The sequence below is a fragment of the Mirounga leonina genome, unplaced genomic scaffold (genome assembly GCF_011800145.1).
Source record: "Mirounga leonina isolate KUSES-001 unplaced genomic scaffold, KU_Mleo_1.0 Mir_82, whole genome shotgun sequence".
Lineage (NCBI taxonomy): Eukaryota > Metazoa > Chordata > Mammalia > Carnivora > Phocidae > Mirounga > Mirounga leonina.
Genome location: NW_023270825.1, coordinates 12,813,880 through 12,838,579, shown reverse-complemented (window position 1 = coordinate 12,838,579; position 24,700 = coordinate 12,813,880). Strand labels below are relative to the sequence as shown.

At 43.4% G+C, this 24,700-nt stretch overlaps 1 protein-coding gene across 6 annotated transcripts in view; it reads right to left on the bottom strand.

The window, feature by feature from the left end:
- Positions 1–24,700, bottom strand: part of TTC7B (tetratricopeptide repeat domain 7B) — a 249,851-nt gene that overhangs the window by 161,345 nt on the left and 63,806 nt on the right. For all 6 annotated transcript variants that reach the window (XM_034993223.1, XM_034993224.1, XM_034993225.1 and 3 more), the window contains 2 exons: positions 21,954–22,084; positions 6,363–6,484 (listed from right to left, as the gene is read on the bottom strand). In XM_034993223.1, the coding sequence (XP_034849114.1) occupies positions 6,363–6,484; positions 21,954–22,084 (253 nt within the window). The remainder of the gene's footprint in view (positions 1–6,362; positions 6,485–21,953; positions 22,085–24,700) is intronic.

The window sequence follows — 24,700 nt, the reverse complement described above, 5'->3', positions numbered from 1 at the left end:
TCAGAAGAAGGAGGTGCAGGTCCCAGCTCTGCCACCAACCAGTTGTGTGGCCCTGAGTAAATCATGCTGCCTTATTTATTGACTGTTTTCCCAAACAAATTGTAAACTCCACAGGGGCACTGACTGGGTCTCACTTGTCCTCTTAGATCAGTATTTGGCTCTAGTAAGTAACCTAGTAAGATTCTCGATAAACATTTATTAAACAATACTGCACATGATTTCTCCAGATCTTAGACTTCTCATTTATCAAAGGCAGTGATCGAAACAAATGTGCTCTGACAGATTCTGTACCCCACCATCATCTCAACTATTATGGAAATTCTCCTTAATAGTGAGATGACTCATGGGACATGCTCAGCACAGTGAGCTAGGTTGACCAGAAGTCTTCCACACCGAGTCTATGCCTCTCTCCCCTCACAACTGCTTCAGCCACACTGGACCCCTTTCAGATTCTGAAACACATCAAGCTCCTTCCTGGGTCAAGAGCTTGCACATGCTGGACCCTCCGCTTGGAATCCTCTTTCTCCTGCTCTCAGCAGGTTACCTCCTGCTCACCGTCATGTCCTGGGCTCTGGGTCGCCTCCTCAGGAGGCCCAGCCTGACCACCCTACCTAAGCAGGTGCCCTCTGTTATCTGCATTCACTGCACCCATTCATTCCCTGGCACATATTCTAATTTGTAATTGTATCCATTGGTTTACTTGCTTATCATCTGTCTCCCTCAGTAGACTGCATCCTCCCTGAAAGCCTGGACCATGTCTCTTCCATTCACCAATGTAGCACCAAGCACAATACTGGACACATAGGGGAACTCGATAAATACTTGTCCGATGACTGGCCAAACCCACTGTGTGCCAGGTCCTATGCTGAGAGGTTTATATAAAAATCCACAGATCTCTACACAAACACTCACTCCAGCCAGATTGGTCTCCTCATACCCTGCAGAATATATACAATGCTTATTAGAGCTCTAACTGCACACTTCTGCCCACTATTTGGGAGGCGGCCCTGGCTCTCCACAGTCGATTTGCATCGACATCATTCCCAGCACACTTCTCCAAAGCTTTACCCCCCTTTACAGATCGTGCAGCCGTGTCCATATGGCAGCTTCCTTATTTGCTTTTGTGGCAAGCTGAACTCGCCTTGTCAACACACCCAAACTATCCTGAAATTGCTTGTTTGCATCCTTAATTCCCCATGGGACTGTGAGTTATAGCAAGGCAGGGACTTTGCCCCTCCTCTTCACCATTGCCTAAGATAGGGTCTGGTACCTAATAGGTAGGCAAGTCATCCTCCATATATGACCTTCCTGAATGAAGGAATAAATGGACCTAGAAACTCGAGCTCACTTGGGTCAGTTAAAGAGATCAGGTGTTCTCCCATTGTTTACTCTTTTATACAACAGAACTGCGTTACCTACATTTATGTCTTAATCTTTCCTTTTCTCCTACTATCTCTTAGAATGCAGGCCCATTTCCTTCTAATCTCTGCCTCTCTCTCAAAGACCATCATGGACAAAACGCTGATACGTTTTAAATGCTTCCTGGAACCGTGTCTGAATTCTCTCCCCATTCATTGCATTTGACTTATGATATAAAAAGCCATATGTAGTTTAAAAAGTGAACACTTCTTACCACTGCGGGAGGGAAGGCAGCCTGAATGCTAGAATGCACAGGCCAAGGCCAAGCTGCTCTGGTGCCGGGGAGCCAGCACGGGGGCCCCCCTCACTTCCTGGCCGGCCCCTTCCCACGACCCCCTCCCTGTGACCTGCTGCCGCTGCTGTCTCTGGGGCGGGAAACACAGGAAGCGCCCTCCTCAGCAGCCCCTAGGATACTGCATGCCTCAGTGCCCCTTTTTTGGCCTGCTAATTCTAGGCTACATTAAGCAGGGCTGAACAGGTCAACAAAATTACTGAGGAAGTCTAGGGATTTTTAAAGCCAATGCACAGTGGTGATTAGTGGTCTATTTGATTGACTATAATAACAAAACTCTAAAAAGCCCCTCTACACCCCTTTCTTCCCCAGCGCGGCGCCAAGCACCGCAGGGCAACTCAGAGTCTGATCAAACCTCCTCCGAGTCGGGGTTTCCAGGGTAGAACTCCATGATGCACCCCAGCAAAGAGTATGACCCACGGGCACGTCTCCCAGGTGTCCCTGGGCATTTGCCTTCTTGTTTTAATGTATCCCCACCCTCCCTGAATTAAAACCAATTCGGAGCCCAGGAAAACACCCGCTGCCATCCATTTTGCTCAGCCAGAGCGTCTGACAGGGCTGACAAGAAGCACAGTTACTTGAAATGTCCTTTGCTACCCTTTGTTGATAAGAGATGGTCAAATATTCCTAAAACAGCAGGCAGTCAATAACTGGCATCCCAAACCTGAGCTGCCTGGAAATTCTGGCCACAAGGACTCAAGCGAGGAGTATCATTTCTCTTCTCCTTAGAAGGCTGAGGGGAGGAGGGCGCCTGGCTGGCTCAGTTGGTGGAGCGTGTGATTCTTGATCTCAGGGTTGTGAGTTCAAGCCCCACATTGGGTGTGGAGATTATTTAAAATTAAATAAAATAAAAATCTTAAAAAAAAACTCCAACAAGGCTGAGGGGACCCCCAGGCTGAGGCCATCTCTGGGCCACTATCTGTGCTGCCCAGCGGCCACCCCTCGCCAGTCACCCCACCTCCTCTCGGGCGCGCCGACATGGCCATCAGTCATGACAGCCAGCCCAGCTAACCGATATACATCTTGAGCCGAGCTCACCTAAACCAGCAGCCATAAATAAATGCCCTTCCCTGAAAAATGTGTCATGTGAGGCTCAGCAACCAAATGAGTGATGTCTGCATTGCAGACTTCCACTTCCACTGGAGGCTGACCTTCACCTGGTCCCACGTCCACCTGGGAAGTCGGCCGGGCATCCGCATCACTGGCAATGACAGCTTGGCACCTGCCGCTTGCCTGACGCTTTAGGAAGCGCTCCCACACGCATTGTCTTACTTGTCACTCAGCTCTGTGACCTGGGGGGCGCCAGACCCATTTTACAGATAAAGAAACCGAGACCCAGTGAGGAGAAGGACTGGTTCCAAATCCAAGTCCTCTGGCTCCGACACCCTTGCTGCCCCTCGTCTGAGTGCCTGCCTCAGCAAGGCCGCTCCAGGAACCCTTGGAGGTCGCGTCCTGGCCCTCTGAGGCTAACGCGCTCTCCTTACACCCTCTGCAGAGCTGAGCAAGAGGGTTTTCTTTCATTCTTCGCAGGCTTGCTGCTGCCATCCAGAGGGACAGGAGAGCTAGACACGAGACAGATGTGGCTGTGTGGGGCTCAGATAGGACCGGGTATTCTGTCCCAACAGGAGGAAAGAGGCTGCAGGAGGGGCGGGGAGAGAGGAAAACGGGAGGAGGAGAGAGGAGGAAACAAGAGGATCCGAGGCTCGCTCTGGATGAGACACGAGGAAAAGTGGGAGGAGAAAACGCCAATCAGCAGCAGAGGCTGGGAACCACCTCCGGCAACGTCTTGTCCCTGGGTCCCGAGCCTCCTCCCAGGGAGGCAGGATGACGACAGACCATTCGCTGCTGGAGGGTCGGACCCAACCTCTGCGCACACAGACAGACTTTCCCCTGAGTGGAGCAGTGTTGGAAGGACGGACGGCAGAACCCGGCAGCCAGGTCCCCGTGGACACACGGGGGCAACACTATTCATAGCACCAGCCTCGAGGGGCGGCAGTGCCCGGGAAAGAGCCAACGCCGTGAGGATCAAGGACGGTGAAGTAAGAGCCTTGGTCTGGGACTCGGATTCTTTCTGAAAGAGACCCGAGTTCACTAGTTTGTTCACATACTCTCGGGAAAGATGGGAGGATTATAAAGAGTAAGATTAATTACTAAATCTCGTTAAGTCCTCAGGGATGACAACTACAAAGCTGAATACATAGAAGTACATTTCTAAAAAAAAAAATGTGCTTTATCAATTCCCATCTCTTATTGCGAAGCTCTTCTACAGCCCCTATTCTTAATCTTTGCAAATCAGTCAAACCCCGTCTGTGATATCCTTCCAGATATATAGTTTTAAAGTGCAGAGGGGCGCCTGGGTGGCTTGGTCGGTTAAGCATCTGACTCTTGGTTTTAGCTCAGGTCATGATCTCAGGGTTGGGAGATCGAGCCCCATGTTGGGTTCCCTGCTGAGCATGGAGCCTGCTTAAGATTTTCTCTCTCCCTCTCCCTCTGCCCCTCCCTGCCACTCTTTCTCTCTCCCCCCACACCTAAAAAATAAATAAAAATAAAAATAATTAAAAAATTAAGTACAGAAAAGCAAAAAGGAGCAAACACATCAGAAGATGGGATGTGGGAAGCCATTGGTGCTTAGGGACAGCAGCTACCTCCACGTGCCCCCACCTACTCCACAGAGATCCTGGCCGTGCACGTCCATTGACAATGACGCAGGCGGGGCTCCTGGGCCCCGAGAGACCCACTGCTCTAAGTCAGGCAGCCTGGCAGCACTGGACAGGCCCAAACCTCCTGCTGCTCTCTCTCTTTTCATCCACAGCTTATGGTCCCCGAACTGGCCTTCACCTCCACCTACCCCAAAGTAATCTCTCATTACTGCTGCAAAGGACATTGCAGCTGGCGAGGACCCTCTAGAGAAGCTGGCCAACCCTATCACTGGCCTCTGGAGCCCAAAGAGAAGAGCGAGAGGACAAGAAAGGAGGAGAAAAGGCTTCAAAGTTAAGCAGTCTCTTCACTTTGGCCATGTCAATGGGAATCTCCTTGAACTTGGGTAAAATAAAAAGAGAAATGAGCCGCTAAGCAATTCCTGGCATGTTATCCATCTTCTAGGACAAACCTCTCATCATTATTTTTTACTTGGATTCCAGTGGGCAGCCAGCATTTCAGGGCAGGAGGTCAGAGCCCAAGAGGACTAGCTTCTTCCTCTTCAGTGAGTAGGCTTCAGATGAAAATAAATTATCCAGTCCACCTTTACCAATCTTACACAAAACGCTTTCAATAGAAGGTATTGGTTCGGCACCCCTGAGAGCCCCAAGGGAATACACTCCTGCCTCCGGACTTGCAGATGGGAGTCAACCACATACACTTACAGGTTAGAGGGAGAGAGAGCAAGGTTGGGGTTCCTCTGTGATGACCACCATTTATTGTTAAAAGGGAGAAGAAACAAATCACTCAAAAAAATATTCCGTGTTCGCTCCCTTGTTCCTCTATTTATAGCATCATAGGAAAGAGAACTAAAAATTCAGCTTAGAGGACATGCACTATTGCTCAGATGATCTCAGTCAGTGGCAGATGAGATCAAACTTGGAAGCATCCTCCTGGCCACCAAGGCCTCAAGCTAGTCCAAACCTTGGGGTGTTATTGTGCCCTTTCACACGCCATGCCGATCTGAACCAATGGTCTTTGGAGCCAAGCAGGCCTTCTCCACCAACAGTTTAACGAGATTTGAAGAAATAAGCATTTGCAGGCAACAAATGAGAAATGTTTGCATGTGGCTCTGAGCCAGCAAACAGAAGAAATGCCACTCCCATGAGCTATGCCCCAAGGTTTGAAGTTCTTGAAAATGAAGAGGGAGCAACTCCACCGTTCATTTATCCAAAGGCTGGGACTCATGTCCCCTCTGTGGTTCCAAGCGCTACTTGGCTATTCCTAGAGGAAGAGGAACAGGCCTACGAGGAGCTACGGAGAAGCCAGATACCTACTGTGGGTCTTCATGCACATCTATCCTGCAGCACAAGGTCAAAACAAGGGACAGCTGAAGAGATCTGTAACAGAATCATCACTTTCCTCATAAGAGCAACACAAAAAGGAAAACAAATGTCAAATGACCAGAGAGCTATACCTCACGTTCACGTCAGTAAACTTTCCTAAATCCTTTGCAAAGGCAGCTCAAGTGGAAAATGTGCCCGTGTGATGTCAGAACCACCCTCACTTTCCTAAAAACCGTTGGAGATTTGGCAGACCCAATTCTCTGAACTGAGAAGCTGCTCAGGAGATGACCCTGTGTGCTGAGATTTCCAAGTCACTGACTCGTCCCCCAACAGCAGGGGCTGGTCTGTGTGGTACCACTGCTGAGGAGGAGGGGTGGCAGAAAGCTCGCTCCCAGCAGACCCACCCGCTGGCTGGAGCTTCGAACCTGAGACTCCTCCTCACAAAGGAGGCCTCCTTCCTCCCTTCTCCCACGTTCAGACCTCATGGCAAAGGGAGAGAGCCAGGGGAGAAGAGACAAAAGAGCCTACATTCATGATTTTAAAAAACTCTTCCAATCGCAGTTCATGTTCAAAATTGCTTTTATACAATAGCTAAACCGGAGACAGCATGGTGAGGCTTTCTATTTTCCTTCTTTAGGAACCTGAGTTAAAAAACGAAGAAGGCTTACCCATTTTTGAAATAGAGGACATGGGCTCTCTGAAGTCCTGTTTCTAGGAAAAAACCTAGTTCTTGATCGTGGGGAGCAGGGCCGGGCTTAGGGCTTCTGTTTTGAATATTGGTAAGTATTACCTGGAAGGGGAGAAAATCGGAAAACTAATCAGATCCATATCCAAGCCTAGTCCCTTCAAACCGCATCTCTACACGCGCTGCACGACCTGACAACCTGACAAATCAGCTTCCTCACACCAACATCGGTGCATGGGGACTGGTGCAGAAGTGAGCGCAAAGATTAGGACAGCTGAGAGAATGACACCTCTGAGCCGGGCATGCGGGGCTCTCCTGGAACGGAAGGGTGCTGAGGGGTGCTCAGTGCCAGGCGGAGCACTGAGGGCTCTGCTGGGTGCCAGGATGTTGACAGAGAGTCTGAGTGAGACAGAAACAGGTCCCAGCAACAGGCCGGAGAAGTCATCATCCACCAATGGCAGAGATCACGGACAGGCTGACGGCAGCTCCAGCCCTACATAAGCTCGATGAACTCCAAAGGAAGCTGAGCTGAGAAGCGCTGTGATTGGCATGGGCCCCGAAATTCCCCAGGGAGGGTGAACTCCTGAGGCTTCAAAGCCAAGGCCTATGGACTCTCAAGGGGAGCTCGGAGAAAAACAAACTAAGCTCTCTCTCTCCCAAAACTTGATCTTTTGTCAACAGATAATGAGCTTTTAAAGGTCTAAATTTTTAGCCCCACAAGAAAGACTGCCAACTAATCAGGAGCAAGACCTTCAAGCGAGTGGGTTATAGTGAAAGGTAAACACATACCTGCTATTAGAGAAGCTACCAGCTTTAAACTGGCAAGTCAAACAAAGCATTTATCAAACAGAAGCCACTTGTAGCCCATTTAAAAACCCTACAAGTGTTCTCCAAACATGCTGTCCACATCTGCTGAAAGTCAGCAGCCCTTCAAAGACCCAGCTGTAAGCCAAAGCCCAAACGTTCTAGAGGTCTCAGAATTATTCTCTGTATGGAGTGGAAGCAATTCCTGCTTCTCTAACTTTCGAGCTTCGGGAAACAGCAAAGACAAGTGCACAATGAACAGATGTTGTGGGATGAAATCCAGGTGGGCAACCCTTGCATTTGAACTGCATCCCAACATCTTATCAAAACTGCCTGGCTCCTTCCCGACTTAGCACTTGGCTCTGTGAGTGCTAAGAGGTAGGTGTTCCTCCTACCCCTGCGAACTGTCATTTTTGGCTCAACTGCAGGCTCCTCCCCAACGCATCCTCCAAGTGCTGCACATGCAAAGAGCGCGGGCTCTTGTAAGTCTCTCTTACAAGAGGATGAGCTTACCCATTCCTCTGAGTTTCAGAAATCATCTCTATGCTGCCCACTCCCAAAGTTATCCTCTCTACTGCAGACTTTCCCATCGAACACTAGACTCATATATTCAACTACTTCCTTGACATCTCTACTTGGAGGCCCAACACTTAACCTTTGAAAATATTAGCCTTCATTGGCTTTCAAGCATAGCTTTTAATTTTTAAAAATGCTGTGATTACTTTAAAGCAAAACCAATTCAGTACAGCACAGAAAGAAAATAAAAAATCATCTCAAAACTCCACCACACAGAAACAACTAGTTAACATTTATTGAACGATAACCCAGGTATCCCTATACATACGTATCAAGGAAAGAAAGATAAAAATCATTTTCCAAAAACTGAGATTGTGTTATGCATGCCAGTTTTAAATGTAAACTGTTACATTTAATTTTAATTAAATTTAACAGGAGAAACTGTGACCAAAGTAATCACTCAACTTCAGAAAAAATGTGTTTTTTTACACATAGTCATTAAAGGTCTGGGCACTTGTCCTGAAGTTAAAAATAGATCTTATATTTATTATATGTATGTATGCGTGTGCACGTGGAGAGAGTATAGATATACAGATATATCTGAACAAATTAAGTCTTTTGCTCCATAAAAGTGGGATGTCTTCCCATTTATTTAGGTTTTCTTTAATTTCTTTCAACAGTGATTTGTAGTTTTCAGGGTATAAGGTTTGCACTTCTTTCTATTATTCCCATGTATTTTCATCTTTTTTTTCTTTTTTAACATATAATGTATGATTTGTTTCAGAGGTACAGGTCTGTGATTCAACAGTCTTACACAATTCACAGTGCTCACCATAGCACATACCCTCCCCAATGTCTATCACCCAGCCACCCCATCCCTCCCACCCCCCACCACTCCAGCAAAACTCAGTTTGTTTCCTGAGATTAAGAATTCCTCATATCAGTGAGATATATTTTCATCTTTTGATGCTATTATAAATGGAATTGTTTTCTTAATTTCATTCTCAGATTGTTAGTGTAGAGAAATAAAAGTGTAGTTTTTATATTGACCTTGTATTCTATAACCTTGCTGAAATCACTTACTAGTTAAAATAGGGTCTGTATGTGTGAATTCCTTAGGATCTTCTGTATACAAGATCATGTCATCTGCAAATTGAGATAGTCTTACTTCTCCCTTTTCAACCTAGATGCCTTTTATTTCTTTATCTTGCCTAATTGCATTGGTTAGAACTTCTACTACAATACTGAATAGAAGTAGTGAGAGCAGACATCCTTGTCTTAATCCTGATCTTAGGGGGAAAAATCCAGTCTTTCACCATTATATATGTTTTAGATGTGGGTTTTTCATATGTGCCTTCTATCAGGGTGAAGATGTGAACCTCTATTCCTATCACAAAACAGTGTTGGGTTTTGTCAAATGTTTTCTCTACATCTCCCGAAATTACCATTATCATGCAGATTTTGTCTTTTATTTTACTGATATATTACATTAATTGATTTTCACATGTTAAGTCAACTTGCATTCCTGAAATGAATCTTGCTCAGTCATGATATATAATCCTTTCTATATGTTGTTGGACTCAGTTTGCTGATATTTTGTTGAGGATATCTGCATCTATATTCATAAGAGATATCAGTCTCATAAAATGAGTTAGGGAATGTTTTCCTCCTCTTTTGTATGCTGGAAGTTTTTATAGTATTGCTATCATTTCTTCCTTTAATGTTTGGTAGAATTCACCAATAAAGTCAACTTGACCTGTAGTTTTCTTTCTGCGAAGGTTTTTAACTACAAATTCAATTTCTTTACTAGACACAGGAATATTTGGGTTATCTCTTTCTTCTTAAGTGAACTTCAATAGTTTGTGTCTTTCAGGGAATCTGTCATTTTTTTTTAAGTGATCACATTTATTGGCATAAAGTTGGTCATAATTTTCCCTTACCACCTTTTTTTTAAGATTTTATTTTTTTAAGTAATCTCTACACCCAACATGGGGCTCAAACTCACAACCCCAAGATCAAGAGTCACATGCTCCACTGACTGAGCCAGCCAGGTGCCCCTTCCCTTGCAGCCTTTTAATGTTTATGAATCTATAGTACTGTCTCCTCTTCTTGGGTGTTGGTAATTTGTTTCTTCTCTCTTTTATTCTTGTTCAACCTTGTTAATAGTTCACAAATTTTATGGATCTTTTAAAAGAATCTATTTTAGTTTCACTGATTTTCTCTTTTTATCTCTTCTATTTCATTGATTTTTGTTCTGATCTTTATTACTCCTCCCTTTTGCTTGCTTTGGCTTTAATTTGTTCTTTTTCTAGTTTCTTGAATTGGAAATTTACACCACTGATTTGAATTTTTTTCCTTTCTAATATATACATTTAATGGTATAAATTCTTCTATATATTTTGTTTTAGACATTTAGAAGCTCTATTATTAGCTACATACACTTTTAGAATTACAATGTCTTGTTGATTAATTGACCCCTTTGTTATGTAACATCTCTCTTTATCACCTGTAAATATTCCTTGTTCTAAATTCTACTCTCTGATGTAATAGTCACCCTAGCTTTGTTTTGATTATTGTTTACATGGTATATAATTTTACTTTTTGCCTACCTATATATTAATTTTAAATGGCTTTCTTATAGATAGCATATATTAGGCCTTGCATTTTCATCCAATCTGAAAATCTCTTCCTTTTAATTGTTCAGACCAATTACATTTAATGTAACTATTGGCATGACTGGAATCATCTTGTTTGTTGTTTTTTTATTTTCCCATCTGTTCTTTGTTCCTTTTTTCCCTCTCATTCTGCTTTTTTGGAATGATGATTCCATTTCATTTCCACTAATGAGTGGTTAATTATGTTTGTCTATCTGTCCATCCACCCATGCCCCCCCACCCTCCCCCCGCTTGGCTGCTGAACGGTATACAATATAGCTCTTTGGCTTATCACAGTCTATGTTCCAAACAATAATACACCGGGCGCCTGGGTGGCTCAGTTGGTTAAGTGACTGCCTTCAGCTCAGGTCATGATCCTGGAGTCCCTGGATCGAGTCCCGCATTGGGCTCCCTGCTCGGCAGGGAGTCTGCTTCTCCCTCTGACCCTCCTCCCTCTCATGCTCTCTGTCTCTCAAATAAATAAATAAAATCTTAAAAAAAAAAACAATAATACACCAATTCATATATAGTATAAACACTTTATAACAGTATACTTACGTTTAGTCCCCCATCTTTTGTGCTATGGTTGTCATGCATCTTACTCCTATGTTATATATCCCACAATACGTTGTTATTATTGTCGGTTTAGGTGGTCAATTATATTTTTTAAAATTAAAAATAGAAAAAAGTCTGTATGCTCATTGTCACCATTTATGATGATCTTCATTTCATTGTACGTATCTTTATTTTCTTCTGCTTGAACTTCAACATTTCTTGTTATGCAAGTCTGTTGCATTCTTTTAACTTTTGTTTGTCCTATAAAAAAAAAAGTCTTGTCTTCTTTCTTCAAAGGTGTTTTGAAATTTTTCATCCAGTACTTTAAAGGCATCTCTCTGATGTCTTCTTTTTTTTTTTATTAAAGATTTTATTTATTGATTTGACAGAGAGAGACACAGTGAGAGAGGGAACACAAGCAGGGGGAGTGGGAGAGGGAGAAGCAGGCTTCCTGCGGAGCAGGGAGCCCGATGCAGGGCTCGATCCCAGGACCCTGGGATCATGACCTGAGCCGAAGGCAGACATTTAACGACTGAGCCACCCAGGTGCCCCTCTCTGATGTCTTCTAACTTGCATAGTTTCTAATGACAAATCTGTTGTAACTATTAGTTTTATTCTTCTGTATTTAAAGTTTCTTTTTCTCTGGCTTCCTTCATGATTCTGTCTTTGATTTTCAATAGTTTAACTACAATATGTCTAAGTGTATGTTTCTGTTTATCCTGCTTGGGGTCCTCTGAGATTCTTGGATATGTGGTTTGTTGTGTTTCAGTAATTTTGAAAAACTCTCAGCCATTTTTTCTCTTCAAATATTTCTTCTGTTTCAGTTTCTCTCTCTTCTCCTTTTGGGACACCAAATACATATTTTTTCTGTATTTCTTGGATGCTCTGATTTGGCTTTTCCCCACTTTTTTTTTTCTTTTTGAGTCATCTCTATTAACCTATCTTCAACTGAAAGATATTTTCTTAGCTGTGCCCAGTATTCTAATAAGCCATCAAAAAAACTGATTCATCTTGGGGCACCTGGAGAGCACATGACTCTTGATCTTGGGGTTGTAAGTTTGAGTCCCATGTTGGGGGGTAGAGATTACTTAAAAATAAAACCCTTTTTAAAAAGGATTTATTTATTTATTTTAGAGACAGAGAGAGAGCACACGCATGTGAGTGGAGGAAGGGGCAAAGAAGAGAATCTTCAAGCAGACTCCCTGCTGAGCATGGAGACCAACATGGGGATCAATCCCATGACCCATGAAAACATGACCTGAGCCAAAACCAGGAGTGGGATGCTTAACTGACTGAGCCACCCAGGTGCCCCCAAAATAAAATCTTAAAAAAAAAAAATCTCTTCATCTCTTATATCATGTTTTATTATTTCTAGCATTTCAATTTTACATTTTTGTAGTTTCTATCTCTCTGCTGAAATTCCCATCTCTTTATGTATGTTGTATACTTTTTCCACAATATCCTCTAACACATTATTTGTTGATATTTTTAAGCTCCTATCTGATAGCTCCAACACCTGGGTCACTTCTGGGTTTGGTTTTGTTTATTGCTCTTTACAGAGTTTGCTTATTCCTGTTTGTATGTGCATTTGTGTACATCTCATATTTTTAAATTCAACATTGAAGATTGTGTGTAGAGAAACAGACTGAGGTAAATAATATTTATACCTGAAAGTGGGCAACAGATGTGGGGGACTGAGTCAATCTAGTCAGTAGTTGAAGTTGGGCTGGGTTTTGTTGTTTCTATAATTACCTCCAATGCACCACAGACTTCAAATTCCTCAAGTAGTAGGCTACTAACTTGTGCTTACTCTGGGACCTGGGATGCCAGAAGGTTTTTCTCAGTGTTTCTGTTCCATCCTATTTTCAGCAGTCCCTGTATGCTTGGGCTACACAGGGGATTTCTCTCCAATGTCATGCCCCTTTCCCAGCAGTATTCTATCGTTACTTGTTACTTGGTGCTGTGTTTGTTACATGGCTGATGGTGGGACAGAGAAATTCTTGGATTTTCCTGGTCCAGCCTTGGTCTTAAGAAGGGTCTATATACCTAGAGCTCAGGGATGAGGCTTATCCTCAAGGGGTCCTTTCTGGGCATCTCCCTCCTAGCTCATAGAATGTCTTCTGGGGACAAGAACCACCTAATTTCCACTCCCAGGAAAACTCTGAGCATGATTAAAGCTCCTAGAAGCTCAGGTTCACCCCAAAACATAATTCTCTAGTTATCCCATCTTAATAAATAACATCCACTAAGCTGCCCAAATCAGACACTGGGGAGGGGGTGGGGGTGTGAGGCTTGACACCCTGACACTCTCTAATCTATTACCATGTCCCTAATTATTTCTCAAATATGTCTGTATCTATCCATTTCTATAACCATTACCTTCAAGGAAGCTACCATCACTTCCTATGAGATTTCCACAACAGTCTCCTAAATGGAGTCTCCATGTCATCTCTTGCTCTTTTTCTTCTTCCCACTTCCCACAAGCAGTCTGAATAACTTTCCATAACACAATCTGGGTCATGTTACCCTTGTGATCTTTCTCATCCTTCAGGTGTCAACTTGATTTGTCACCTTGTTGGAAGGGCCTTCTCTGGCCACCTAACATCACATAGGTCTGCCTCTATTATTCCCTCTCACAGTAGCCTGTCCTATTACTTCATTGCATTTTTTTTCCTTGATTACTGGCTGTCTCCCTCTATGGTGCTGAAACGTCCACAAAGTCAGGGCCACATCTATTTAATTTACTAATATGTTCAATGTCTACTGCAATGTTTGGTGCAGGGAAAGCATTCAATATACATCAGAAATGAATGAAGTCCATAATGAATGAATGAATTTGCAAGACCAATCAGAAATGCAGAAAAAAAGCAATAAGAAAGTAACCTACTATGCACTAGGCACTATGTAGGCACATAGGCTCTCTCATTTATTCCCCCACAAAAAGCCACTGAGATACACACTACTATCCTCTCTTCATTAAAGGAGGAAACGAGGCTTTGTTCCACTGGGTGAGTTGCCCAAACTGCATGGCTAAGTGTTAGAGTTGGTGCTGAAACTCAGGTCCACCTGACTCTGCAGTCCAGCTCCTTCCCCTTTGTCCCATCACTCTGCCTTTGCTTGCAGAACAAAGTCCAAAAGACAAGAGGTCAGAGCTGCCAGTATGAGGCTTTAGGTTATAAATGGGAAGAATGGGAAAGACACAAGGGGAGAGGCAGAGAGAATAGCTTAGCTCGGGGTTTACCCTTAAGTCTAAGCATCTTGGATTTCATCCCTTCTTCACGAAGAGCCTCTAACACATGGGCCTGGGCAGGAGCATTGTTTGGCAGTGTCGAAGCCACCACTTGTTCTGAGGATAAACACTTCCCTGCAAGAGGACTGCCAACAAGCATCCTTAACAAGTGTATCCTGCTTTGGCAAAAGCATACACCTAGTCACCTAGTGACTAAGGAGGCATGACAGTAAGGGGGCAGAGGCCAAAGACTTTAGGTCAAAAGACCCAGGTTCAATGTCAGGTTCTGATACTCCTCACCACTTGTGGACTTAGGACAATTCCTTCAACCTTTCAGACCTTCACTGTCCTCATCTGTGTAATGGGGATAATAATATATACCTGACGTGATTGTTACGAATTGTAAGTGGAAACTTAAGGAGCATATAAGCATTATAATCCTTAATGGAGATATATTAAAGAGTTACCTTCAAGTAGGAACAAAATAAGGACATTTTTCTACCACTTTTATTTTTTAACATTGTTCTGGAAAATCTGGAGATAGGGTGTGAGAGAGATAAAATGGAAAATATTAGACAGGAAGGAACAACAACAAAAATCATTCCTCTGCCATATATTCATATTCTTAGAAAAATGAAAAGAATCAACCTATTTTTATAGAATTCAGTATTGTGGCTAATATTCCTATGTTGCTACCCTTGTCGACCTTCAAAATTCAGCTCAGGTGTCCCCTCTTTTAGGAACCATCCCTGAACTACCAGGCTGATCCACCAAGACACTTCTCTGGGCTTGCAGAGTCCTGAGTGTTCCCCACCAAAGCACTGCCCACACTGGTTATGGACCTGGGTCCCCGTTAGATCATATGTTTCCTAAGGACAGGCTCTGTGGCTTATTCATTCCAGTGCCCCTGGTGTGAAACACAGTGCAGAACATAGACAGCACTCAATAGGGGCGCCTGGGTGGCTCAGTCGGTGAAGCATCTGCCTTCAGCTCAGGTCATGATCCCAGGGTCCTGGGATCCAGCCCTGCATGGGGCTCCCTGCTCAGCGGGGAGTCTGCCTCTCCCTATCTCTGACCCTCACCCCTACTTGTGCTCTACTCTCTCTCTCTGAATGAAAAAAAAAAAAAAAAAAGCACTCAGCAAATGTTTGTGTGATTTAAAAAATTAACAGCATTTGCTATATGTGAAAATGTAATTTAAAAAATAATGATCCTATTCACAAAGCAATACAAATAAAAAATCTGGGAATAAAATAAACCTACTAAAATCTGTGAAACAAAAGGTCTTACAAAATGGAAAGAGATAATCGTGGTCACAGATGAGTGAAGACAATATATAATTCTCCAAATTATGTATCGGGTTCATAAAAATCCAACCAATCCCAACAGGATTTTTCTAGAACTCAACAAACTTACTCTAAAATTCATCTAGAAGTATCATCAGAGAAGAACAAGGGATAGTCTGAAAACTATGAGTAATATGTAGTTACCAATCCTTTCAGATGTCGAAACCCATCATAAAGAAGTACTTATTGAATAGTGTCATACTGGTACAACGTAAGATTAGCAGAACAAAATAGGAAAGCCAGAAATTACTGCTGTATTTAAAATTTTATTGAATGACTTAAAATATATGACAGCAAATGTGAAAAAGAGATAAGATCATCTTAAAGTGGCAGTGAAATTTGAGAAAAACATTTACTTAGAGTCATATCTAATATCACACAACAAAATAAATCCCAAGAAGATTTGGATATTAAAAGTTGTTTTGAAAATATGGAAAAGGATTGAAAATTTTTTAAATCCTAGAGGGAGTCTATTCCAATATTTCAGCTTTAAAACAATGAAATAAATGTAATAAAAAAAATCAGGTTCAACTATATACAGATTTAAAATGTATGAGCAACTTAAAAATGGAAATTTACTGACTGAGAAAATATTCAGAGCAAATATGATTAAAGAGTTAATATATTTATGATATAGATTTTATTCAAATAATCAGAAAAAGACTTCATCCAAAAACTGGACAGAAAATACACATAGACAAGAAAGGAATAAAACATAAAGTTACCACAGGACCCAACAATTCCACTCCTAGGTATATACCCAAGAAAACTGAAAGCACTGCCCATACAGAATCTTGTATACGAACATTTGTAGAAGCATTATTATAATAGCCAAAAAATGACGAACTGTAGAAATGATCCCTGAAAGTATAGCCAAAAAGTGGAAGGAATCCAAATGATAAATGATGAATGGATAAACCCAATGTAGCATATCCATAAAATGGCATATTATTTGTCAGTACAAAGAAATGAAGCACTGGGACATGCTGAAGAAGCCAGTCAAAAGACCACATGATATATGGTTTCATTTGTATGAAATGTCTAGAACATACAAATCTGCACAGACTGGGGGCGATCAGAGGTAAATGGGGAGTGCTAGTGGGTACAGGGTTTCTTTGTGGGGCAACAAAAATGTTCTGGAATTAAATATTGGTGATAGTTGTACAACTCTAAGTATATTAAAAAGTACTGAATTGCATACTTTAAATGGGTGAATGGTATGGTATGTGAATTACATCTCAATAATGCTGTAATTCAAAAAGAAATGAAACATAACCCATAAGCGAATAGAAGGAAAACATTTCACCCTGACCGACAGTCAAAGAAATGCAAACCCAAACTGCAAGCAAGGCACCATTGTCGAGTAGCAAACCAGCAAAATAACTTTTACACAATAGGAACCCCAGGCAAGAGCGCAAAGCAAACACTATCCTCCTCCAGTGCCAAAGGGCAAAGACATTAGCATGACTTGTAGAAAGCAAATGGACACAATATGTAGTTAATGAGAATGCCCCAAATTTCTCCCCTTGTGGGAATTTGCCCTTGGGAAACAACGAAAGCAAGGGCAGAACTAAGGAAGCAGGCATTGCAGCCTGATTTACAACAGGTCAGACCCAACAATAAGTCAATTCTATCATAGAGGCCATCCACTTGATGAAATATTGTATCTCCATGAAAACATTTTCAAGTGTTGACATAATGCTGAGTGGAAAAAAAAAAAAAAAAAAAACCAGATAACAAAACTCTTTAATGCTATAAAATTATGAGGGCAAAGACTGAGAATATATGAAAATTAAAATAAGCTACTGTTCTTTTCTGGTTTCTAGACTTTTCTGAGTTTTAAGTGTGTGTGGGCTCCCATCCCAGTCAGTCAGAGGACAGGCCCGGAGTCAGAGCACATTTACTGGCTGGTCGGTGTCCTGACATTTCTTTAAGGAAGCAGTTTATTAAGCTATGAACCGGGTCCCTGCCGCTTTGGCTCAAGGGGAGAAGGAGGGGATGGAAAGGGGACGGGAAGGAAGAATCTTTGTCTTTATTGTCTCACATTTTGAAGGCCAAAGCAAGGCCACATGGACCCCCAGGGTCACACCCTGCCTTTGCCATCAGCAGCGCTGAGCACTTCTACTGGGACATCTCGTTTGAATTCAAGATGCACCTTAATCTAATCCAGCTCTGCGGCTGCGAGTCCCCCTACATCGAGGAGGAAAGAAGGTCAGGGCCCGGCCGTGTTGACCATCCTCCCTGACGAACAGAGGAATTCCGGGTGGGGTCCGGAGTATTTGGGGACCAGTTGTTTCTCCTCAAAACTTTAGCCCAAAAACTGCCCGTCAAAAGTCAACGGGTAGCCCATAATTTAGCATTCACTTCTTTTCTAAAATAGGGTGTGAAGAAGTGAACTGTCAGCAGAAGGTAAAGTTCCAGCCTGGCACGGCATCTGCTCAAGAAAGCCATAACCAGCTGGTTGGCTGATGCCTGCAAAGGACAGAGACAGGATGATTTCATTTGCCAAAGGCAGGACTCATATTATGATATTCAAAAGTGAAGTCATCTTTATTCCTATCATGGCACCATGAGAAGCTCCTTGTGGGACAGGTAACTTTATTTACCACTGGCATGATGCCGCCATCTGAAGACAAACAAATCAAGGACAGCCTCTGTCATTTCTAATCCTCTCTGTTCTAATTCAATTTGTTTGATTAAATCACTGTATATGCACAATTTTAGAAGTATCTTTTATTCCCCTTCAGAGAATAAACTAGCAGAGAAAATTAGATGGCTCTATAACCCTAATATAACAAGGACAACACTAAACAAATATTTAATCGCCCTGCTTTCATGTATTCAAATTTTCTTTGGCCCTGCCTCCACATTTGGACAGGGGTGTGTGTGGGGGGGGACAAGAACACACGGAAATTTCCTGTAGCAGGTGGAAAACACTGGTGGCTCACTGGTTCTCTAGCCCTGGACAAATCAGGCAGTATCAGCCCCACCATGAAAATGGAACGCCGAAGCACACAGAAATACACAACTGGACCAAAGTCGAACAGTCAGGGGGAAACAGAAGTCCAGAACCCAGATATGATATCGAGACTCCAGGGGGGCAAGATGCTGTCCCATTAGCTTCTGCACAAGAGAAGGAAGACCAAGTTCTCCTGAGAAAAATTACTTTGTAAATATTCTGTTAAAAAATACTTAACATTTTTAATGAGACAGCATGTTTATAATATTCCAGATTTTTCTCTAACTATCTGAAATCTTCTAAGATGAGGAAAGAGTCCACTGCCAGGTGACATGGGTACAGAACATGACAACAAAGCTAACATTTAACTGTTGCTAACCACATACCAGGAAGTACGTGAGTTAAGCCACTCTATCCTCACCATAGCCTTATAGCCGTCACTATTGCTATTTTACAGATGAGGATCCTGAGGTGGCACAGAGAGGCTGAGTAACTTGCCCAAAGTCCCACAGCTAAAAGGTGGCAAATCCAGGATCCCGACACCGGCCATCGCTTCACCACTGTGCTCTGCTGCCTCTCAGCTTAAGTTAGTTGCCTTGAGGGGCAGCCAAGGTCGCCCCCTTTCTGAAGAGTTATTGCTCTTCAGGTAGCAAACAAATCTATCATCAAACATCTCCACTATTCAGAGAATGGGGCTGCCTCAGAAACATGATTTAGTGGCTTGACCATGACACTCCAATCTGTCCTCAAAAATTCTTCCCCATTTTTTTCTTGCTAGTGAATGAAGTTAAGAACCAACACCAATAAATAAAATGCCAAAAGGTCCTGGCCAACAGAAGTTTCTTCACCATGGAATGGCTGGGAAATGGAGGGAAACCATTGAGCAACGGCCTGTGCCCAGCAGAACCAACAGAGGAACAGATTGTGTGGGATTTTCTACTTATAAGGCTTGCCTACCCAGAAAAACAAAGCACTATATACCTAGGCTTGTCCCAGTCTGTTACTTCTTTCAGATTCTATTGCCGAACATTGCTGTTTTCAATTTAGCATAATTCTTAAAAGTCATTTTAAGTTCAAAATTTAAAAAAAAGGCCAAGTGGGTATCTTCTGCATAGCATGCCATCTTACCTCATAAAGACCCTGAACATCCACCAAGCCCAGCAGTCACTTAGGGAAGGTCATTTTTCCCTTAGGGCTCCCATCAATCAACAAATGGCTTCTTGAGCTCTTACTACAGTCAAAACAGATATTTGGTTCATTCAGTCTCTCCCAGTACTAATATCCCAGCTTGCTGGACCTGGGGAGGCCTGAAGTGGTTTCCCATAAGGAAAACTCACACTGGAAAATCGGAGCCAGAAATGTGAAAATCATCTATGACCCCTAAGAGGCACCCAAGGCTGAGGCAGCTTCCCCACGCTACCAAGAGCTATGGCTTGCTTGGCCAAATTCTTACGGAGCACTTTCTGTAGGTGAGGGTGTGGGAAATGACACAGTTGTGCACTTGTGTGCGGCGGCCTGGGATAATGACATGAGTGGGCCCTGAACTAGGGTGTCGGAAGAGTTCTAGTCCTAGCTTTGGTCCTAACTTCTATGTGTCCTCCCTGTCTGGGCCTCCATTTCATCTTCAAATCTGACATGCTCTGACCACTGTCTCCCCAAAACCACACCCAAAAATCTCTTTTAAATCCTATGATAAGGGGCATCTGGGTGGTGCAGTCGGTTAAGTGTCCCACTTTTGATTTCCACTCAGGTCATGACCTCAGAGTTGTGAGACAGAGCCGCACATCGGGCTCCGTGCTCAGCGTGGAGTCTGCTTGAGATTCTCTCTCTCCCTCTCCCTCTGCCCGTCCTGCTCATGTTCTCTCTCTCTCTCCAGAATAAATAAATAAATCTTTAAAAAAAAAATCCCATGATTATACAAGTCTCCTTGATGGTCTGGCCAGAGCACCCAACAGTGAATAGGTGATTATATATGAACACAACAGGAAGTACATCCGGATCTGCCAATCCCCATGTCGTTAAAGACACATGTAACAGACGCACCTCCTCTCTGCCGGGAGGCAGAGTAAGGTGCAAAGCAAGGGCCTCTACGTGGCAAAAGGGCTGTGGAAAAAAAGAACAGCTTGGCTACACTAAGCAGACTTCTGCACTTCCAAGCACTGGCTATCAAGGAGGCACACAGTGAGGACCGTGTGGATTTTAAAAGCAGGCTGCATGATCATTTCTCCAAAGATCATACCAAAACTCTGAATAACCAAAAAAATCCCTTTCTCATAACAGCCTTCTGATAGGACATTTCGGCAAGATGGTCAAGTACCTTCCTGAGTTCCCAGACATCATGACCTGTGATTTAGAATCCATGCTGGTGTTGGCCAGGTCCAAAGCTGGTCCCATCATTCTCCCCTACTTCTCTCTGTGCTGCCCGCCCCTTACAGAGCAATTCTGATCCCCGTCACACACATCAACCCACTATGAGAAGACTTGCGGAAAAAAATGACTTCAATCTATACACTGACAACAGAACAAAGCTAACCCTTCTAATCCTTAGGGAAACAGAGAACCCCCCCCCCCAAACTGATGGGAAACAAGACTTGGATCATTTTCAAAGTCTCACAGGATTTCTCATCATTTTAAATAATCTCACAGGACATGTCTCTGGGTGTAAAGGGGGGGAAATCTCAGTGTCGGGCCTTGGTGAGAACGCCAGGGAACTCTGCTAGGAGCAGAGATGGTCAGAACCCATTGTTATTAGTAAAAAATAAGTGACATTTACCAAGAATCTAGTGTTTCTGCATCTGAGCTAAGTCCCTTTATTTACATGATCTTTTATAATCCCCACCAGAACTCCATGGAGTAGAAACTATTCTGCTCTTTTCACAGATGGTAAAATTGAGGCTGAGATGAAGGAACAGTAAAGAGCAGTGATCCTTCTGAAGAGACAAGTTCAGAACAGACAAGCCTCCAACCTCCTCTGCCTGAGGGTGTGAGCTCAGGGCCTCCTGCTCCCTCTGTCTCTGCTCGGGGCCCCCCGCTTGTCAGTTGCTGGTTTCATTCCCCACCACAGGCCACCACTGACTGCTGGGAGTAAGCCATCCCAGATGGTCTCAGGGGATGCACACCCGCTCCACGCAGGTCAGCTGGGAGTCCCCAGCAGACCTTTCGCATAACGACTGAGGTAAAACCTCCCAAGCCCCAGATGTACATTCTGTTGGCATCTCATCCATGCAAATACAAATGCAGCTCGCCCCACTGTGTGTAGGAGAACATGAATGACTAACCAGCTTCGGGGCACACTGTCACTTCTGCTCTGAGGATGTTAAAATGCTTCCCAAACACTCTTCACAAGGTGCCATGATCACCAGCATCTCCTTTGCACTGAAGGATAGAAGTAAAGCTTTGCACCCAGAGGCAGATGTGTTGAGGTTTTCCAGAGGCTGACCACAGTTCTCTACAGTCGGATTTGAAATTTTTAAAAATTATCAACTAGAAGAAACACATGGTCCTCACTTACCCTTTCTATCTCTTGGAGGTACAGGAGCGCAATGTCCCCTGCTTTCTCATAACAGGTGATGACATCCTGTTCCCGGTCCACGTGGAGGTTACTGGTAGAAGAGGAAACAGGCAACTTCTCTAAACAAAGTCCTAAAAAAATCAAACATATAAAACCGGGCTGAGTTGTTTTTCATGGAGCTCAATTTTTCAATCTTGAAGACGGTCCCAGTATATCACAAACTGTCAAAAGAAGCAGATTCTCTGCCCTTTACCCTCCCTCATTAAGAACATTTGACCTTGATATCCAGGTTGAGAATCTGATCAGGTACTTCACCATGACCCCATTCAGACCTCACGGAGCTTCTCAGTCAACTATGTCCCAAGGTCCTTAAAGTAAGCAAAGCTAGGCTCACAGCATAATACCAGCTGAAGATATCTTCTATCCCAAAATGTCCACTTAACTAATTCAACATAAAAAAAAAAAAAAAGTTAAATGCTCTTGGGGTCTCAGTTACTAGGAAAATCTTCTAACTTGGAGCCTTAGAGTTTTGGAATCACAATAGCATTACAGACCACAGCTCAGTAGTGGGCTAAGAAAATACCAGAACTGCTTTGTGGGCATTTCTTTGGAGATGGAGGAGATCCTCTTTGCCAAGAGAGAGTTCAGGCTGGGATATATGAAAGCACAAAGGGCTGAAAGAACAACAGCGCTGGGAGGAACGGCTGGTGCCTGGCTGCCACCAACCTCTGGGCCTGCCCTGGGCCACCAGCCTGGAGCAAGCGGGGCCCTGGGTCTCTACCCACAACCTGGGGTGGAGAGGGGGCACACTGCGGGGATGGCGTCTGGTGCCCCCACACAAGAGGGCTTCTGCTGTGCCAAGTGCCCTGGGACACATGTATACACACAAGACACACATTCCACTCCAGGCAAAAGTGTGGGAGAAGGTTTGATATTGACAGAAATGGGGTCTGGAACTGGAAGAAGCCAGAGAAATTCCCCCAGAAAACCCACTCATTGTACAAAGAAGCTGAGATGGGCCTCGGTAAAGTAAGTGATTTGCCCCAAACCTGGCAGCCAGGTAACAACACAACAGGACTCAGAACTCAGGTCTCCGGCCTGCCAAACACCCATCCGCTTAGTTGCTGACTTTCAGAGCAAACGCCACTCCGGACAGGGCCCCAGACACACTAAGCATCAGCAAATGACCCAGAGTTTGATGTGTCATCATTTCCAGAATGGCCTCTTCCAAGCTGCTCTCATCAAACAGTGATTGTCCCTCCGGGCTGTAAAAAGCCATGAGAAATGGTTCTACGAACAGGAAGGAAGAGAAACCACTTCTATTCACAAGGAGCCAACAATTGCAGACCGCGTGCCTGGGAGCTCAGAGGTTACCGGTCTGTCACAGAAGGTATGGCTCAAAGATTTTGTTATTTTTTTAACAGCTGTTATGGAGGTAAAATTGGCATATAACAAGCAAAACATTTTTTTGGTGTTACATCGTGATGATTTTTTTGTTAGTATTTATTTAATCTTATTTTTTATTAACTACGGTCCATAGTTAAAACCACATTAGGGTTCATGGTGTTCTGTAGTTCATGAGTTTTAACAAATTCATAATGTCATGCGTCCACCATTACCGCACCAGACATATAAATTCACTGCCCTAAAAATGTCCCATGCCCCACCTATTCATCCCTACCCGCCTCCTCCTGCACCCCTGGCCACCACTCATCTCTTCACTGTCTTTATGGTCTTGCCTTGTCCAGAATGCCACACAGTTGCAATCATGCAGTATGCAGCCTTTTTAGACTGGCTTCTTTCACTCCTTTCACTTAGCATTTAAGGTCTCTCCACGTCTCCTTGTGGCCTGATCACTTCTTTTCGTCCCTGCATAATATTCCCTTTATTCATTAATCCACTGAAAGGCAACTTGGTTGATTCCAAGTTGTGGCAATTATGAAGAAAGCTGCTATAAACATTCACGTGCAGGTTACTGTGTGAGCATAGTCTTCAACTCAAATGGGTAAATACTAGGAGTGAGATTCTGTAAGAAACAGCTAAATAAATATACTTTATTTACAAATGCTTTGAAATAATATTCTATTTAGCTTTGTAAGAAACTGCCAAACTGTCTTCCAGAGTGGTTGCACCATTTTGCATTCTCACCAGCAATGAATGAGACTTACTGTTGCTCAGCATCCTTGTCAGCATTTGGTGTTATCAGTTTTTTGGATTTTAGTCATTCTTTTTTTTTTAAGATTTTATTTATTTATTTGAGATACAGCATGAGTGAGAGAGAGAGCATGGGGTGGGGGGGAGAGGGAGAGGGGCAGAGGAAGAGGGAGAAGCAGACTCCCTGCTAAGCAGGAAGCCCGATGTGGGGCTTGATCCCAGGAGACCCCGAGAACATGACCTGAGCCGAAGGCAGATGCTTAAAAAGCTGAGCCACCCAGGTGCCCCAATTTTAATCATTCTAATAGGTGTATAGTAGTGTCTCCTTGTTGTTCTAATTTGTAGTTCTCTAAAGACATATGATGCTGAACATCTTTTCTGGTGCTTATTTTCCATTAGTATATTTTCTTTGGTGAAGCGTCTGGTCAGATCTTTGGCCCTTCTTTCAATTGGGTTGTTTGTTTTCTTATTGCTGAGTTTTAAGAGTTCTTTGTATATTTTGGATACAAGTCATTTATCAGATATTTGCAAATATTTGCAAATATTTCCTTCCAGCCTATGACTTGCCTTTTCATTCTCTGAACAGTGTCTTT